The sequence below is a fragment of the Hemitrygon akajei genome, chromosome 7 (assembly GCF_048418815.1).
Source record: "Hemitrygon akajei chromosome 7, sHemAka1.3, whole genome shotgun sequence".
In the NCBI taxonomy this organism is placed as follows: Eukaryota; Metazoa; Chordata; class Chondrichthyes; order Myliobatiformes; family Dasyatidae; genus Hemitrygon; species Hemitrygon akajei.
In genome coordinates, this window is record NC_133130.1 from 33,895,994 (window position 1) to 33,910,057 (window position 14,064).

At 43.3% G+C, this 14,064-nt stretch overlaps 1 protein-coding gene across 11 annotated transcripts in view; it reads right to left on the minus strand.

Annotated features, from left to right (window-relative positions):
- LOC140730333 (CAP-Gly domain-containing linker protein 4) overlaps positions 1–14,064 on the minus strand; it is a 331,198-nt gene that overhangs the window by 113,504 nt on the left and 203,630 nt on the right. For 10 of the 11 annotated variants that reach the window (XM_073050611.1, XM_073050610.1, XM_073050609.1 and 7 more), the window contains 2 exons: positions 8,234–8,314; positions 2,288–2,446 (listed from right to left, as the gene is read on the minus strand). In XM_073050611.1, the coding sequence (XP_072906712.1) occupies positions 2,288–2,446; positions 8,234–8,314 (240 nt within the window). The remainder of the gene's footprint in view (positions 1–2,287; positions 2,447–8,233; positions 8,315–14,064) is intronic. The other variant, XM_073050608.1, reaches the window with a different exon arrangement.

The following is a 14,064-nucleotide window of genomic DNA, read 5'->3' on the forward strand; positions in this document are numbered from 1 at the left end:
GGGAGCTGTTGGCGCTAAACCTGGCAATCCAGCATTTCAGGTACTTCTTAGAAGGTAGGCCCTTCACCGCGTTCACGGACCACAAACTGCTTACCTTTGCGTTCACGAAAGCATCCGACCCCTGGTCATCCTGCCAGCAGCGACATCTGTCCTACATCTCCGAATACACGACGGATGTCCGGCATGTCTCAGGAAAGGACAATGTCGTGGTGGACGCCCTCTCCCGCCCTAACATCCAAGCCCTGTCCCAGGGGGTAGACTATGAAGCACTGGCGGAGGCGCAGCAGGCAGACGAGGAGATCCCTAGTTACAAAACCGCAGTCTCCGGTTTGCAGCTCCAGGACCTCCCCGTAGGCCCAGGTGAGAGGACCCTACTCTGTGACGTCACCACCGGCCAACCCCACCCCGTTGTTCCGGCAGCCTGGTGGTGGCGTGTTTTCAACTCCATTCACAACTTAGCGCACCCCTCCATCAGGACAACCGTCTGGATGGTAGCCAACAGGTTTGTTTGGCACGGACTCTGCAAGCAGGTCAGTGAATGGGCCAAAACGTGCATGCACTGCCAGACGGCCAAGATGCAACGGCACTCCAAAGCTCTGTCGCAGCAATTCCACCCCACCCGCTGGCGTTTCGACCACATTCATGTGGATATCGTGGGCCCCCTGCCAGTGTCGCGAGGACCGCGGCACCTCCTGACTATCGTGGACCAGTTCACAAGATGGCCAGAGGCGGTCCCGCTTACTGACACCACCTCCGAATCTTTCGCCTGGGCACTGATTGCCACCTGGGTATCTCGCTTTGGTGTACCGGCCCACATTACCTCCGACAGAGGCGCCCAGTTCACCTCCAGCCTGTGGTCAGCTATGGTCAGCCTTTTGGGGACACAGCTGCACCATACAACTGCCTACCACCCACAGTCGAACGGACTAGTGGAGCGTTTCCACCATCACCTGAAGTCGGCTCTCATGGCCCGCCTCAAAGGGCCTAACTGGGTGGACGAGCTTCCCTGGGTCCTGCTCGGAATCCGCACGGCGCCCAAAGAGGATCTGCATACCTCGTCGGCCGAGTTGGTGTACGGCGCACCCCTGGTCGTCCCAGGGGAGTTCATACCAGCCCCAAGGGGGCAAGAGGAAGAACCCGCAGCAGTCCTGGGCAGACTACGCGAGAGGCTCGGTAACCTGGCCCCCATACCCACTTCGCAGCATGGGCAGAACCTGACCTGCGTACCCAAAGACCTGCAAAACTGTAAGTTCATTTTTTTACGACGGGGCGGACATCGGGCACCGCTACAGCGGCCCTACGAGGGGCCGTTTACGGTGATCAGAAACAACGGGTCCACATTCGTGCTGGACATTGGGGGGAAAAGAGGAGGTTTTCACGGTGGACTGACTCAAACCGGCCCATGTGGACTTGGCGCAGCCAGTCGAGATTCAGGCACCGCGGCACAGAGGCAGACCTCCCAAACAGAGTCCGGCCCAGACCGTGGACATTGGGGGGTGTATCGCCGGTTCTGGGGGTGGGGGAGTTATGTGGCAACCCACTTCCCAGCACACTCAAACCGGCGAGCGCTGGCATTGAGGCCGGTCCCAAAGAGGGCGCCAAGCCTGCTTCACCAGCAAGGGGAAAAGCCCGCGCGCAGGACAGGACTGTGAATACGCGCCCATTCCCATTCTACAGCTTTCCCGCCCGGGGAGGGGGGGATCAGGAAGGCTTTAAAGCGAGGCCATGAAGTTTGAATAAACCTCTTTTGCAAATGCAGCTCACCGACTCCGTGTCGTTATTGCAGCGCTGCGTGTAGCACACCGCTACAATATCATATATTTTGTTAAATATAGTTTAACCACCAAAATTCAAGAGATTTAACAGTTGGAAAGTTCAATGCAGATGATTAAAAAGACTTTTGATTCTAATGACTCATAACAAACCCACAGGTAATTGTCAATCCCTTAAATTAACACAGACTTCATTTAAGATTTATACAAATGCTAGAAACTAATCTCTGGCACGATCCACAATGAGTCACAATTCCATCTATTTTAAGGTAAAACTATCAATTGTGTGTTGTTTGACAACTGGTGTCACCCCTGGGTGCCTTTTGTGTCTCAGCTGAGCTCCAAATGATGGGAAAGTGCTCAGACAAGGTGCAATACAAGATACCAAGAACACTTTGTTTCAAATGTAACGCTGTAATTCAATCCTGGATCCATTAATGTTGATTCTTTAATTAAATTCATTAACTTTGTTCTAAATTGATGAAAGTGGCTTTAGCTTCAATGAATATAATTACCTGCATTCTTTTTGGTGATGGTGGGTACCGGTTTAGTTGCCAGCTTCGTTGAGTGGGTTATGTTCCGTTGTCGTGGGAGCAGCTGCCTTTGTCTGAATTGCCTGCCCTCTATTGAAGAGGAAGAGGAAGAGGAAGAGCAGGATGTCCCAGGCAGAGAAGCTGAGTAGATGATATACAGTGCAACAGAGAAAAGTGTAAGAAAAGAGACCAAAGCAAATTTAAGACTCAAAAATACAGACTTCTAAAGCAAGCACAGTAGATCTACTATATTTTGACATGCAATTTATATAAAACGCAAAACGGTTGGTTAGTTAACCGGATTTTATTCAGCACAGTGGAACTTAGATAAATATACTCCTATTCCTAACAGCTTCTCTCATTCATTTGGCCATTTTGGAAATTAATCACTTTTGCAATATATAAATATTTTTAATTTTTCATTTAGATTCTTCAAAGCCATTGATAGAAATATTTCATGACACAGGGGTGAATAAATAGAGGTCAAGTTTGTTCTGCTAGATTGTTAGTGGCATACTGGAAGTCCACTAAATTGTAACACATCTAAAAGAGTATGTTGAAATAGTGATAGATTATCACCCCAGCAGTGAAAATCTATCAAGCACTAGGGCCAAGGCAGTGTGCACGATTAAAAAAAAGATTCTTCATGACAAAAATTGCATTTCTTCTGAGAGCTTTCACAATAGAGCTTGTCAAGATCATCAAGCAAGTGGATTGGGATTTTACAGGGGGAAGATGACCAAGGCAGAAGAGCAGAGGAATATTATGGATGGGAGACAGGAAGGTTCTTCAGTGGGAGAAGCAGCTCAAGGGAAGATGTACTGTTAGGGTGAATGGATAGTCATAGCAGGAATGATGGAAAAGGGTTGAGAAACTGTGGAAGAGGGTGGGAATGTGGTGGGGATCCTGCTGATTATCCACAACTGAGGGGCTATTTATCAGGCAAGTAGTAACTGTGCGAGGGATCAATCAAGAAGACGATCAAATCAGCAAATAACAACAAGAGGCAACAGAAACTGGTGTGATGCGTAACCTATGAGCATTAGCAGTGAAATGGAAAGTGGTAATAATCAATAATTTCTAATGTTTAAAGGAGACCTATGACAAAAGAAAGGATTTTCAGACTTCTGAGGTATGCAAGGATTTTTAAATAATGCCAAGAAGACATCAAGCCTCCAATTAGTAACTGCTTTAGTATGTGAGGTAAAAACCACTAGCAGACCTACAGGCAGCTTATTAGACCATGAGATCAGAAAATATAGGAGCAGAATTAGACCATTTAGCCCACTGAGACTGCTTCCCTTTCATCATGGCTTATTCAATTTTTCTCTCGGCTCCAATCTCCTACTTTGACCCCAAATCCCTTCATGCCCTGACCAATCAAGAATCTATCAACCTCTGCCTAAAATATATATAAATACTTGGCCTCCTCAGCTGCTTGTGCAAAGAATTCCACAGATTCGCCACTCTTTGGCTCAAGAAATTCATCCTCGTCTCGGTTCTAAAAGGACATTGCTCTATTCTGAGGCTGTGTCCTCTGGTCAAAGACTCTCCCACCATAGGAAACATCTCTATATCCACTCCACCAAGGCATTTCACCGTTTGATAGGTTTCAATCAGGTTCCCCCTCATTCTTCTGAATTCCAGTGAATACAGGTCCAGAGCCATCAAACACTTTTCATGTGACAAGCCATTCAATCCTCGAACCATTTTTGTGAACCTCTTTTGAACCCTCTCTAGTTTCAGCACATCCTTTCTAAGATAAGGGCCACAAACCTGCTCATAGTACTCTAAGTCAGTTGTCATCAGTGCTTTATAAAGTCTCAATATTACATCCTTCTTTTATATTCTATTCCTCTTGAAACGAATGCTAACATCACATTTGCCTTCCTCATCACAGACTCATCCTAAAATTAACCTTTAGGGAATCCTGCACAAGGACTACCAAATCCCTTTGCTCCTCAGTCTTTTGTATTTTCTCTCCAGTTGGACAACAGTCAACCCCTTCATTTCCTCCACCAAATTGCAGATCCATACATTTCCCATCACTGTACTCCATTTGCAACTTTTTTACCCATTCTCTTAATCTGTCTAAGTCCTTCCGTAGCCTCTCTACTTCCTCAAAACTACCTGTCCTGCTAACTACCTTCATATCATCTTCAAACTTTGCAACAAAGGCATCAATTCCATCATTCAAATCATGACGTATAACGTAAAAAGAATCAGTTCCAACACAGACCCCGTGGAACACCACTAATAACATCAAAATGAGGGTTCTACATTGTTTGATGTTAATTCAATGTCCAGTGGGTTCTGTACTTATGCAGGCCATATAAATTAAATTCAATGCTGTCGACTTTCTAGGTATTTGAAGTTGTTAGTTAACAATAACCTATACTATATATGCTGGGACAAGAAAAGCTTTTTAAACAATAGATCTAAACATGCTGCATTTAATAGATATAAAAGCAGAATGTAAAATTCACAGTCCAAGATCCAAGTCCAAAGATGTTGAAAAAAGAGAGGGAACAGTGACTTGATGTCAATGGTCAAGTGTGATAAATGGTTTGTAAGTGAAATCTTCATTATGGATGGGCCAAGGACTGGGGAAAGGGGACTTGGGTGCAATGAGGACTTTGGGTAGCTGAGTATTTGCAGAGCTAAAAATTAGTGGGAGTAGCTACAAATCAAGGTCAAAAATCAGGGTGGTGATCATGCAAGTAACTGAGACATGGTGAAAGGAATTTCAAAATTAATTTACTGTCTGAGTAGAATTATATTCATTGTATTTTGCAAAGGAATAAAATAAAAGTAAATTTCTAATTCATTATCTCATTGTCAATAACCATTGAAGAGTCAATATTGAGTTCTAAATGAAAGAAAGGATCAGTAAGAATGCCATGTTAATTAATGAAATTTGTAAAATGTTAGTTCAGGAAAAGGGATAGCCAGAGTAGGTTCCCTATAAAGTTGACTTTATTAAAAATCCTCTGATAAAAACTATTTTTTATGGTATTCTTTGGCATTGTTACTTGCTGGTATACTGTTTTAATTTTTCAGAAGTTAAGATATTTATATTACCTTATACAGCTAATTAAAACTTGTATTTTCATTTCTTAGCAGCACAACTCATGAGTGATAGATTGAGTTTAGAGCAGGTGAAGCACAATTCACCAAAATTATATAGGCCTTAAAATATTAGGCTAGATTACAGAGTCTGAACTTCAATGTAGAGAACAAAGGTGTAATCTAATGGAGGGGATTAAAATGATAATTTATAAGAGAAACTGAAGCAGCTTTTTTCACAGTGGGAAATTACAGAACAAGGATCAAAAACAAACCTACAACAAAGCCTTTCGGGGGCAATATCACCAATCAATGCTTCATATGGAAGGTGATCAAAATCTGGAAAACTGTTCCCTGAATGCCCCTTGTAATTAAATTGATTGAGAATATTTAAATTGCAGTTGTTGGAATCTTGCCAAATAAGCCAAGGTACATAGATAAACTCAAACTGCAGGTCAGGTGTGACCTAACTAAATGATATAAAGGGTAAACGGCCAACATCTGTCATGTAATATTTGCCAAGATGTCATATGTGACCTAACCATTCTAGAAATTCCCAGAAAGAAAATGAAATGATTCAGGACGCTTACCAACTCAATATTGGATACTTTCCTACAATCTACTAATACAATCTGCTCGTTTCAATGGGCAAGAAGAAACTGTGCAGGTTGGATGCCCATTACAGTATTATGGCACAAATAATATTAGAGTTTGTGCCAGAAAAGGCCCAAATAAGAAAATTTATTTTTGCTTTTCATAATTGGTCCTTGGCAAGTTCAAGATACCCAATGTTCTGTTCTTTCTGGTCAATGTTGCAGCCTACCTGGTTTTGTTCCACAAATAATGTCCCAGAGTTAAAAATCACCTGAGCCCCATGCTAATGAGATGAGACCCATATGTCATCACATAGTACCCACCTATGAAATTGTCATTCAAGCTAAATGTTTATTGATAAACCAGTAAGATTGTCATTGTTTGCCATAATGATGCTTCTAAATAAATCGTAAATGACACAATTTCTGTTGCTTGAAGGAAAAAAGAGAAAATATGGGAAACAAAAAGAATGTGAGTATAAAAATCATTGACTATCAAGTGCAGTCCAACAGCGAGGAGACTGTGGCATGAAACCTCATAGCATCATCCAATGTACTCCTGATCTACTCTTCCCTTTTGTTTTTGTGTTTGCTGCTAAGTTTTTGGTAGTTCATTCTCGAATTGAATGACAGCCCTGCCCAGTTATCTCGTCCTTCCAATGGAGCAACTCTGTGATGCAAATTCAAATTGTGAAAAAAGTTGAAGAAAAAAAAGGGAAAGAAATGAAATCAGAAAGGTAAAACGTACAAACACCCATAAAGTAACAGAGAGAGATTAAAGTGGAAAAAGGGTTAAGTTAGAAAAGAAATACTTAAACTGGAAGAGAAAGGGAATGAGGGAAAAATGTACAAGCAAGTATTTCACAGTACATTCAGATTGGAGGGTTGTGACTAGTGGTGTCCCACAAGGATCTGTTCTGGGACCTCTACTTTTTGTAAATTTTATTAACACCCTGGATGTGGGGGTAGAAGGGTGGGTTGGCAAGTTTGCAGATGACACAAAAGTTGGTGGTGTTGTATTTAGTGTAGAGGATTGTCGAAGATTGCAGAGAGACATTGATAGGATGCAGAAGTGGGCTGAGAAGTGGCAGATGGAGTTCAACCTGGAGAAGTGTGAGGTGGTACATTTTGGAAGGACAAACTCCAAGGCAGAGTACAAAGTAAATGGCAGGATACTTGGTAGTGTGGAGGAGCAGAGGGATCTGGGGGTACATGTCCACAGATTCCTGAACGTTGCCTCACAGGTAGATAGGGTAGTTAAGAAAGCTTATGGGGTGCAAGCTTTCATAAGTCGAGGGATAGAGTTTAAGAGACGCGATATAATGATGCAGCTCTATAAAACTCTAGTTAGGCCACACTTGGAGTACTGTGTCCAGTTCTGGTCGCCTCACTATAGGAAGGATGTGGAAGCATTGGAAAGGGTACAGAGGAGATTTACCAGGATGCTGCCTGGTTTAGAGTGTATGGATTATGACCAGAGATTAAGGGAGCTAGGGCTTTACTCTTTGGAGAGGAGGAGGAGGATGAGAGGAGACATGATAGAGGTGTACAAGATATTAAGAGGAACAGACAAAGTGGACAGCCAGCGCCTCTCCCCCAGGGCACCACTGCTCAGTAGAAGAGGACATGGCTTTAAGGTAAGGGGAGGGAAGTTCAAGGGGGATATTAGAGGAAGGTTTTTCACTCAGAGAGTGGTTGGTGCGTGAATGCACTGCCTGAGTCAGTGGTGGAGGCAGATACACTAGTGAAGTTTAAGAGACTACTGGCCAGGTATATGGAGGAATTTAAGGTGGGGGGTTATATGGGAGGCAGGGTTTGAGGGTCGGCACAACATTGTGGGCCGAAGGGCCTGTAATGCACTGTAGTATTCTATGTTCTATGTTCTAAAAGGTGACCAGGCAATTCTAATGACTGGTATCATGTGTTAAATTAAAATTTCACATTTTACAGAGTCTTGCAGTGCATGAAACTTTCCTCATCACTTACTAGCCCTGATAATATAAGTATTTTTACTAATCTGGTAGAATACTATAAAGTGTAAGAGCCAACAATTATAAACTTTATCAAATTTTGGTTCATCATCTTATCTTATTTTAGTAAAATATTGAACACAATAAACCAAAAAAATACAGGAGAAACAATGCTTTCCCAATATTGGCAAAAAGCAAGGATCCTAGAGTTAGCATTTTATAAGTAGCTATTAGTTTCAGCACGTTAGGTTTGTATTAGGAACCAAATCTAATTCTAAATAAGCATTATCAATGTATACCTTCCATTCCTGTCTGAGGTTTGGCAATGTCTTGAGTGGGAATAGGGGGTTTTGGAACATACTTTTTGGAAGGAGGTAGACCTTTTGATAAAAAAAAAATCAATGATCAAATGAAAGGTTGAAAACAGCAGGAATATATTTAATGGTCTTAATTGCCTGATAAACTTTAAAAGCAAGTTATAAAATGTGAAATTTCAGGATATACTTGGCTAACAAATACTCTCAAGAAGAAACAAGAAGGTAAATTTTATAAAGCTGTCTTATAAGAGTGAACATAAATTGAAATTTAAGCAATAAAGATGTGTTATTAACAAGACAGCCCTGTGGCTAATTGTATCCATATCAGCTCTCTAACAGAGCACATCACCAATTCCAACCCTCACCTCCTTCTCATTATCCTTGCAAATTTTTCCTCACCATATATTTATTCATTTACCTCTTGAATATCATAACAGAACCTGGTTCCATCTTATCTGCAGGTAAAGTATTGCAGATTCCAACCATATATTCCAAAAAGTATTCTCTCTTGTGACTACCACTTATTTTCCTTTTCATTTTATACCTGTTACTTCAAGGCCAATGAGAGCGTCCTCCCACTACATACTCTGTCCATGTCCTCATGCTTGCATTTTCCTATCAGATCTCTCCTTTACCTTTCCTTACCAAAGAAAACAGTTGAATCCTCTCTAATTTATCCATGTAATTACAATCCCACAATCCAGCAACCACGTCCGTAAATTTCTGGATCCTAGCACCTCCACATACTTCCTATACGGGGGCAACCAGAAATGAACATAATAGTCCATTTGAAGTAAGACCAGTGTTCAGCATAACTTCTCTACTTTTATACTCTATACTTGCATTAATAAGATCCAGAACTGTCGATGCCTTATTGTCACTTTCAACTTCTGTACCCAGACCCATCACCCTGGCCATCCACTCAATTCTGCAGCATCCAGACAGTAAAGATATCTATATCAGGCTTTTGTTTATTGACTACAGCTCCACTTTCAAAACTATAATTCCATTCAAACTCATCATCATACTCCAGACCCTGGGAGTCAATGCCTCTCTCTGCTATTAGATCCTCAACATGTTGATCATCAGACTGCAGTCGGTAAGAATAGGCAGCAACATTTCACCATGATTATTATAAACAATGCTGCAGAAATGTGGCTCCAGGCCAACATGTATGTACCAACACTCTACAGGCCATGACACTCAGGCAATTGTGCTATCTTATTACTTTTTATTATATTATTACTACAGACCACAGAACCTGTCACCTCCAATGCCAGCAGGACTGAAATTCTCCAGATTGTGATCCTTGCTACCAACCTCAATGGCTCTAACAGTTCAGAACAGATTCAAAACCCGGACTCCACTGCCATCAATACAGGTTCTAACAACCTCGGACAACTCCAAAGTGCTGATTGTGCAACCTCCAACTCTGACTCCAGCCTTGACCTCCAGGCTGGGACTTCACATGTTGCCACTGGAACCCCTATCTCCCCTTCCCTCACCATCACTCCGCAATCCCGTCTCTCTCAGGTCCCACTGCCAGCTCTTGTGTCCGCAGAGGCTCCACCTTCCTCTCACCCTACCATCCCTAAACACCCCAAACCTCCCATCTCCTCAGGAACTACCAACCCTCTTTCCCCCTCTGATGCCAGCTCTCATCCATGCTGGGTCTTCACCATTCCCTCTGACCTTCCCCTCTCTGAGGCAGAACATCCTGTCCTCAGTAAGGGCTTCAGCTTTGTCCCCCTGTGCCCACACCTCAGCGAGTTCCACGCCCACCAAGTTGCTGAGCTTTTCTTCTGTCACCTCCATCTACTATTTTGGCAAGGACTCTACACCCCACACTGATGACCCCTTCCTGGATACCCCGCCCTGGTTTTCTGCCTGCTCTGGACCTTTTCATTGCCAAATGCCAACAGGACATCAACCATCTCAACTTCATAACTCCTCTCTCCAATTCCAACCACACTCCTTCCGAACGCTGGGCTCTCCATTCCCACCCTCCGTTCTAATCCTAACCTCACTATCAAGCCTGCAGATAAAGGGGGTGCTGACACACAAGAAGTGGTAGTGCATGTCGGCACAAATGACATCGGGAAGAAGAGGAAGGACATTCTGCAGCGGGACTTCAGAGAACTCGGAAGAAGGCTGAAAAGCAGGACTTCCAGGGTGGTTATCTCCGGTTTGCTTTCAGTTCCTCGTGCTGGAGAGGGCAGGAACAGAGAGATAATGGATCTGAATGTGTGGCTGAGGAACTGGTGCAGGAAGCAAGGATTTACATTCTTGGACCACTGGGATCTGTTTTGGGGTAGGGATGAATTTTACAAAAGGGACGGGTTGCACCTTAACAGGCACCTTAACCAGCATTCTGGCAGACAGGTTTGCCACTGCAACATGGATGTGTTTAAACTAAGTAGTGGGGGGGAGGGGATGAACTGGAAATATAAGGATGGAGTTAAAGGGAAAGTGAAAATAAGAAAAGTTAAAAAGGACAACAGAATCAATGGAGTAGAAAGCTCAAGAAGAGATCATACAGTATGGCCAAGTGAAATAGGAATTGATATGAAAGGAGAGGGGAGTAACGAATTAAAAGTATTATATATGAATGCACAAAGTATAAGGAATAAAGTATATGAGCTTGAGGCTCAGCTGGAAATTGGTAAGTACGATGTTGTGGGAATAACTGAGACATGGCTTCAAGCGGACAAGGCCTGGGAAATGAATATTCAAGGATATACATCTTATCGAAAGGACAGACTGACTGGCAGAGGGGGTGGGGTGGCTCTGTTGGTGAGGAATGATATTCAGTCCCTTGCGAGGGGGGACATAGAATCAGAGGATGTAGAGTCAGTATGGATAGAACTGAGAAATTCTAAGGGTAGAAAGACCCTAATGGGAGTTATCTACAGGCCCCCAAACAGCAGTCTGGATGTAGGGTGTAAGTTGAATGAAGAGTTAAAATTGGCATGTCGCAAAGGTAATGATACAGTTGTCGTAGGGGATTTCAACATGCAGGTAGACTGGGAGAATCAGAATGGTACTGGACCCCAAGAAAGGGAGTTTGTGGAGTGCCTCCGAGATGGATTCTTAGAACAGCTTATACTGGAGCCTACCAGGGAGAAGGCAATTCTAGATTTAGTGTTGTGCAATGAACCGGAGTTGATCAGTGACCTGGAGGTAAAGGAACCATTAGGAGGTAGTGACCATAATATGATATGTTTTAACCTACAATTTGAGAAGGAAAAGGGAAAATCGGATGTGTCAGTATTACAGTTGAACAAAGGGAACTATGGAGCTATGAGGGAGGAGCTGGCCAAAGTTCAATGGAACAATACCCTAGCAGGGAAGACAGTGGAACAACAATGGCAGGTATAATGCAGAAGGTGCAGGATTGGTTCATTCCAAAGAAGGAAGAAAGATCCTAAGGGGAGTAAAAGGTGGCCGTGGCTGACGAGGGAAGTAAAGGGCAGTATAAAAATAAAAGAGAAGAAGTATAACATAGCAAAGATGAGCAGGAAACCGGAGGACTGGGAAGCTTTTAAAGAGCAACAAAAGATAACAAAAAAGGCAATATACCAAGAAAAAATTAGGTACTAAGGTAAACTAGCCAAGAATATAAAGGAGGATAGTAAAAGCTTCTTTAGGTATGTGAATAGCAAAAAAATAGTTAAGACCAAAATTGGACCATTGACGACAGAAAAGGGTGAATTTATTATGGGAAACAAGGAAATGGCAGATGAGTTGAACAGGTACTTTGGATCTGTCTTCACTAGGGAAGGCACAAACAATCTCCCAGATGTAATAGTGGTCAAAGGAACTAGGGTAAAGGATGAACTGAAGGAAATTTATATTAGGCAAGAAACAGTGTTGGATAGACTGTTGAGTCTGAAGGCTGATAAGTCCCCGGGACCTGATGGTCTGCATCCCAGGGTACTTAAAGAGGTGGCTCTAGAAATTGTGGACGCATTGGTAATCATTTTCCAATGTTCTATAGATTCAGGAACAGTTCCTGCTGACTGGAGAGTGGCTAATGTTGTCCCTCTTTTCAAGAAAGGAGGGAGAGAGAAAACAGAGAATTATAGACCGGTTAGCCTGACGTCAGTGGTGGGAAAAATGCCGGAGTCAATTATAAAAGATGAAATTACGACACATTTGGATAGCAGTAGAAGGATCAGTCCGAGTCAGCATGGATTTATGAAGGGAAAATCATGCTTGACTAATCTTCTGGAGTTTTTTGAGGATGCAACTATGAAAATGGACAAGGGAGAGCCAGTGGATGTAGTGTACCTGGACTTCCAGAAAGCTTTTGATAAAGTCCCAAATAGGAGATTAGTGGGCAAAATTAGGGCACATGGTATTGGGGGCAGAGTACTGACATGGATTGAAAATTGGCTGGCTGACAGGAAACAAAGAGTAGCGATTAACGGGTCCCTTTCAGAATGGCAGGCTGTAACCAGTGGGGTACCGCAAGGTTCGGTGCTGGGATCGCAGCTGTTTACAATATACATTAATGATTTAGATGAAGGGATTAAAAGTAACATTAGCAAATTTGCTGATGACACAAAGCTGGGTGGCAGTGTGAAATGTCAGGAAGATGTTATGAGAATGCAGGGTGACTTGGACAGGTTGGGTGAGTGGGCAAATGTATGGCAGTTGCAGTTTAATGTGGATAAATGTGAGGTTATCCACTTTGGTGGCAAGAACAGGAAGGCAGATTACTATCTAAATGGAGTCAAGTTAGGAAAAGGGGAAGTACAATGAGATCTAGGTGTTCTTGTACATCAGTCAATGAAAGCAAGCATGCAGGTACAGCAGGCAGTGAAGAAAGCTAATGGCATGCTGGCCTTTATAACAAGAGAAATTGAGTATAGGAGTAAAGAGGTCCTGCAGCTGTACAGGGCCCTGGTGAGACCCCACCTGGAGTATTGTGTGCAGTTTTGGTCTCCAAATTTGAGGAAGGACATTCTTGCTATTGAGGGAGTGCAGCGTAGGTTCACAAGGTTAATTCCCGGAATGGCGGGACTGTCATATGTTGAAAGATTGGAGCGACTGGGCTTGTACACACTGGAATTTAGAAGGATGAGAGGGGATCTGATTGAGACATATAAGATTATTAAGGGATTGGACACGCTGGAGGCAGGAAGCATGTTCTCACTGATGGGTGAGCCCAGAACTAGAGGCCACAGTTTAAGAATAAGGGGTAGGCCATTTAGAACTGAGATGTGGAAAAACTTTTTCACCCAGAGAGTGGTGGATATGTGGAATGCTCTGCCCCAGAAGGCAGTGGAGGCCAAGTCTCTGGACGCATTCAAGAGAGAGTTAGATAGAGCTCTTATAGATAGCGGGGTCAAGGGATATGGGGAGAGGGCAGGAACGGGGTACTGATTGTGTATGATCAGCCATGATCACAGTGAATGGTGGTTCTGGCTAGAAGGGCCAAATGGCCTACTCCTGCACCTATTGTCTATAACAACTTTCAGACACCTCCTCTTACTTACCCCTTGAACAGGATCCCACTAAGGAGCACCAGGCCAATATCTCCCACACCATCACTGACCTTATTAGCTCTTGGAATCTCCTATCCACTGCCACCATGCCCTCCCAGTTCTACCTCCTACCCAAGATCCATAAACCCACTTATCCAGGTAGACCCATTGTTTCAGCTTGTTCCTGCCTAACTGAACTCATGTCTGCATACCTTGACTCAGTCTTATTCCCTACCCCCTAGTTCAGTCCCTTCCTACCTACATCCATGACACTTCACACACTCTGGATCTTTTCAATGATTTCAAGTCCTCTGGCCTCTATCA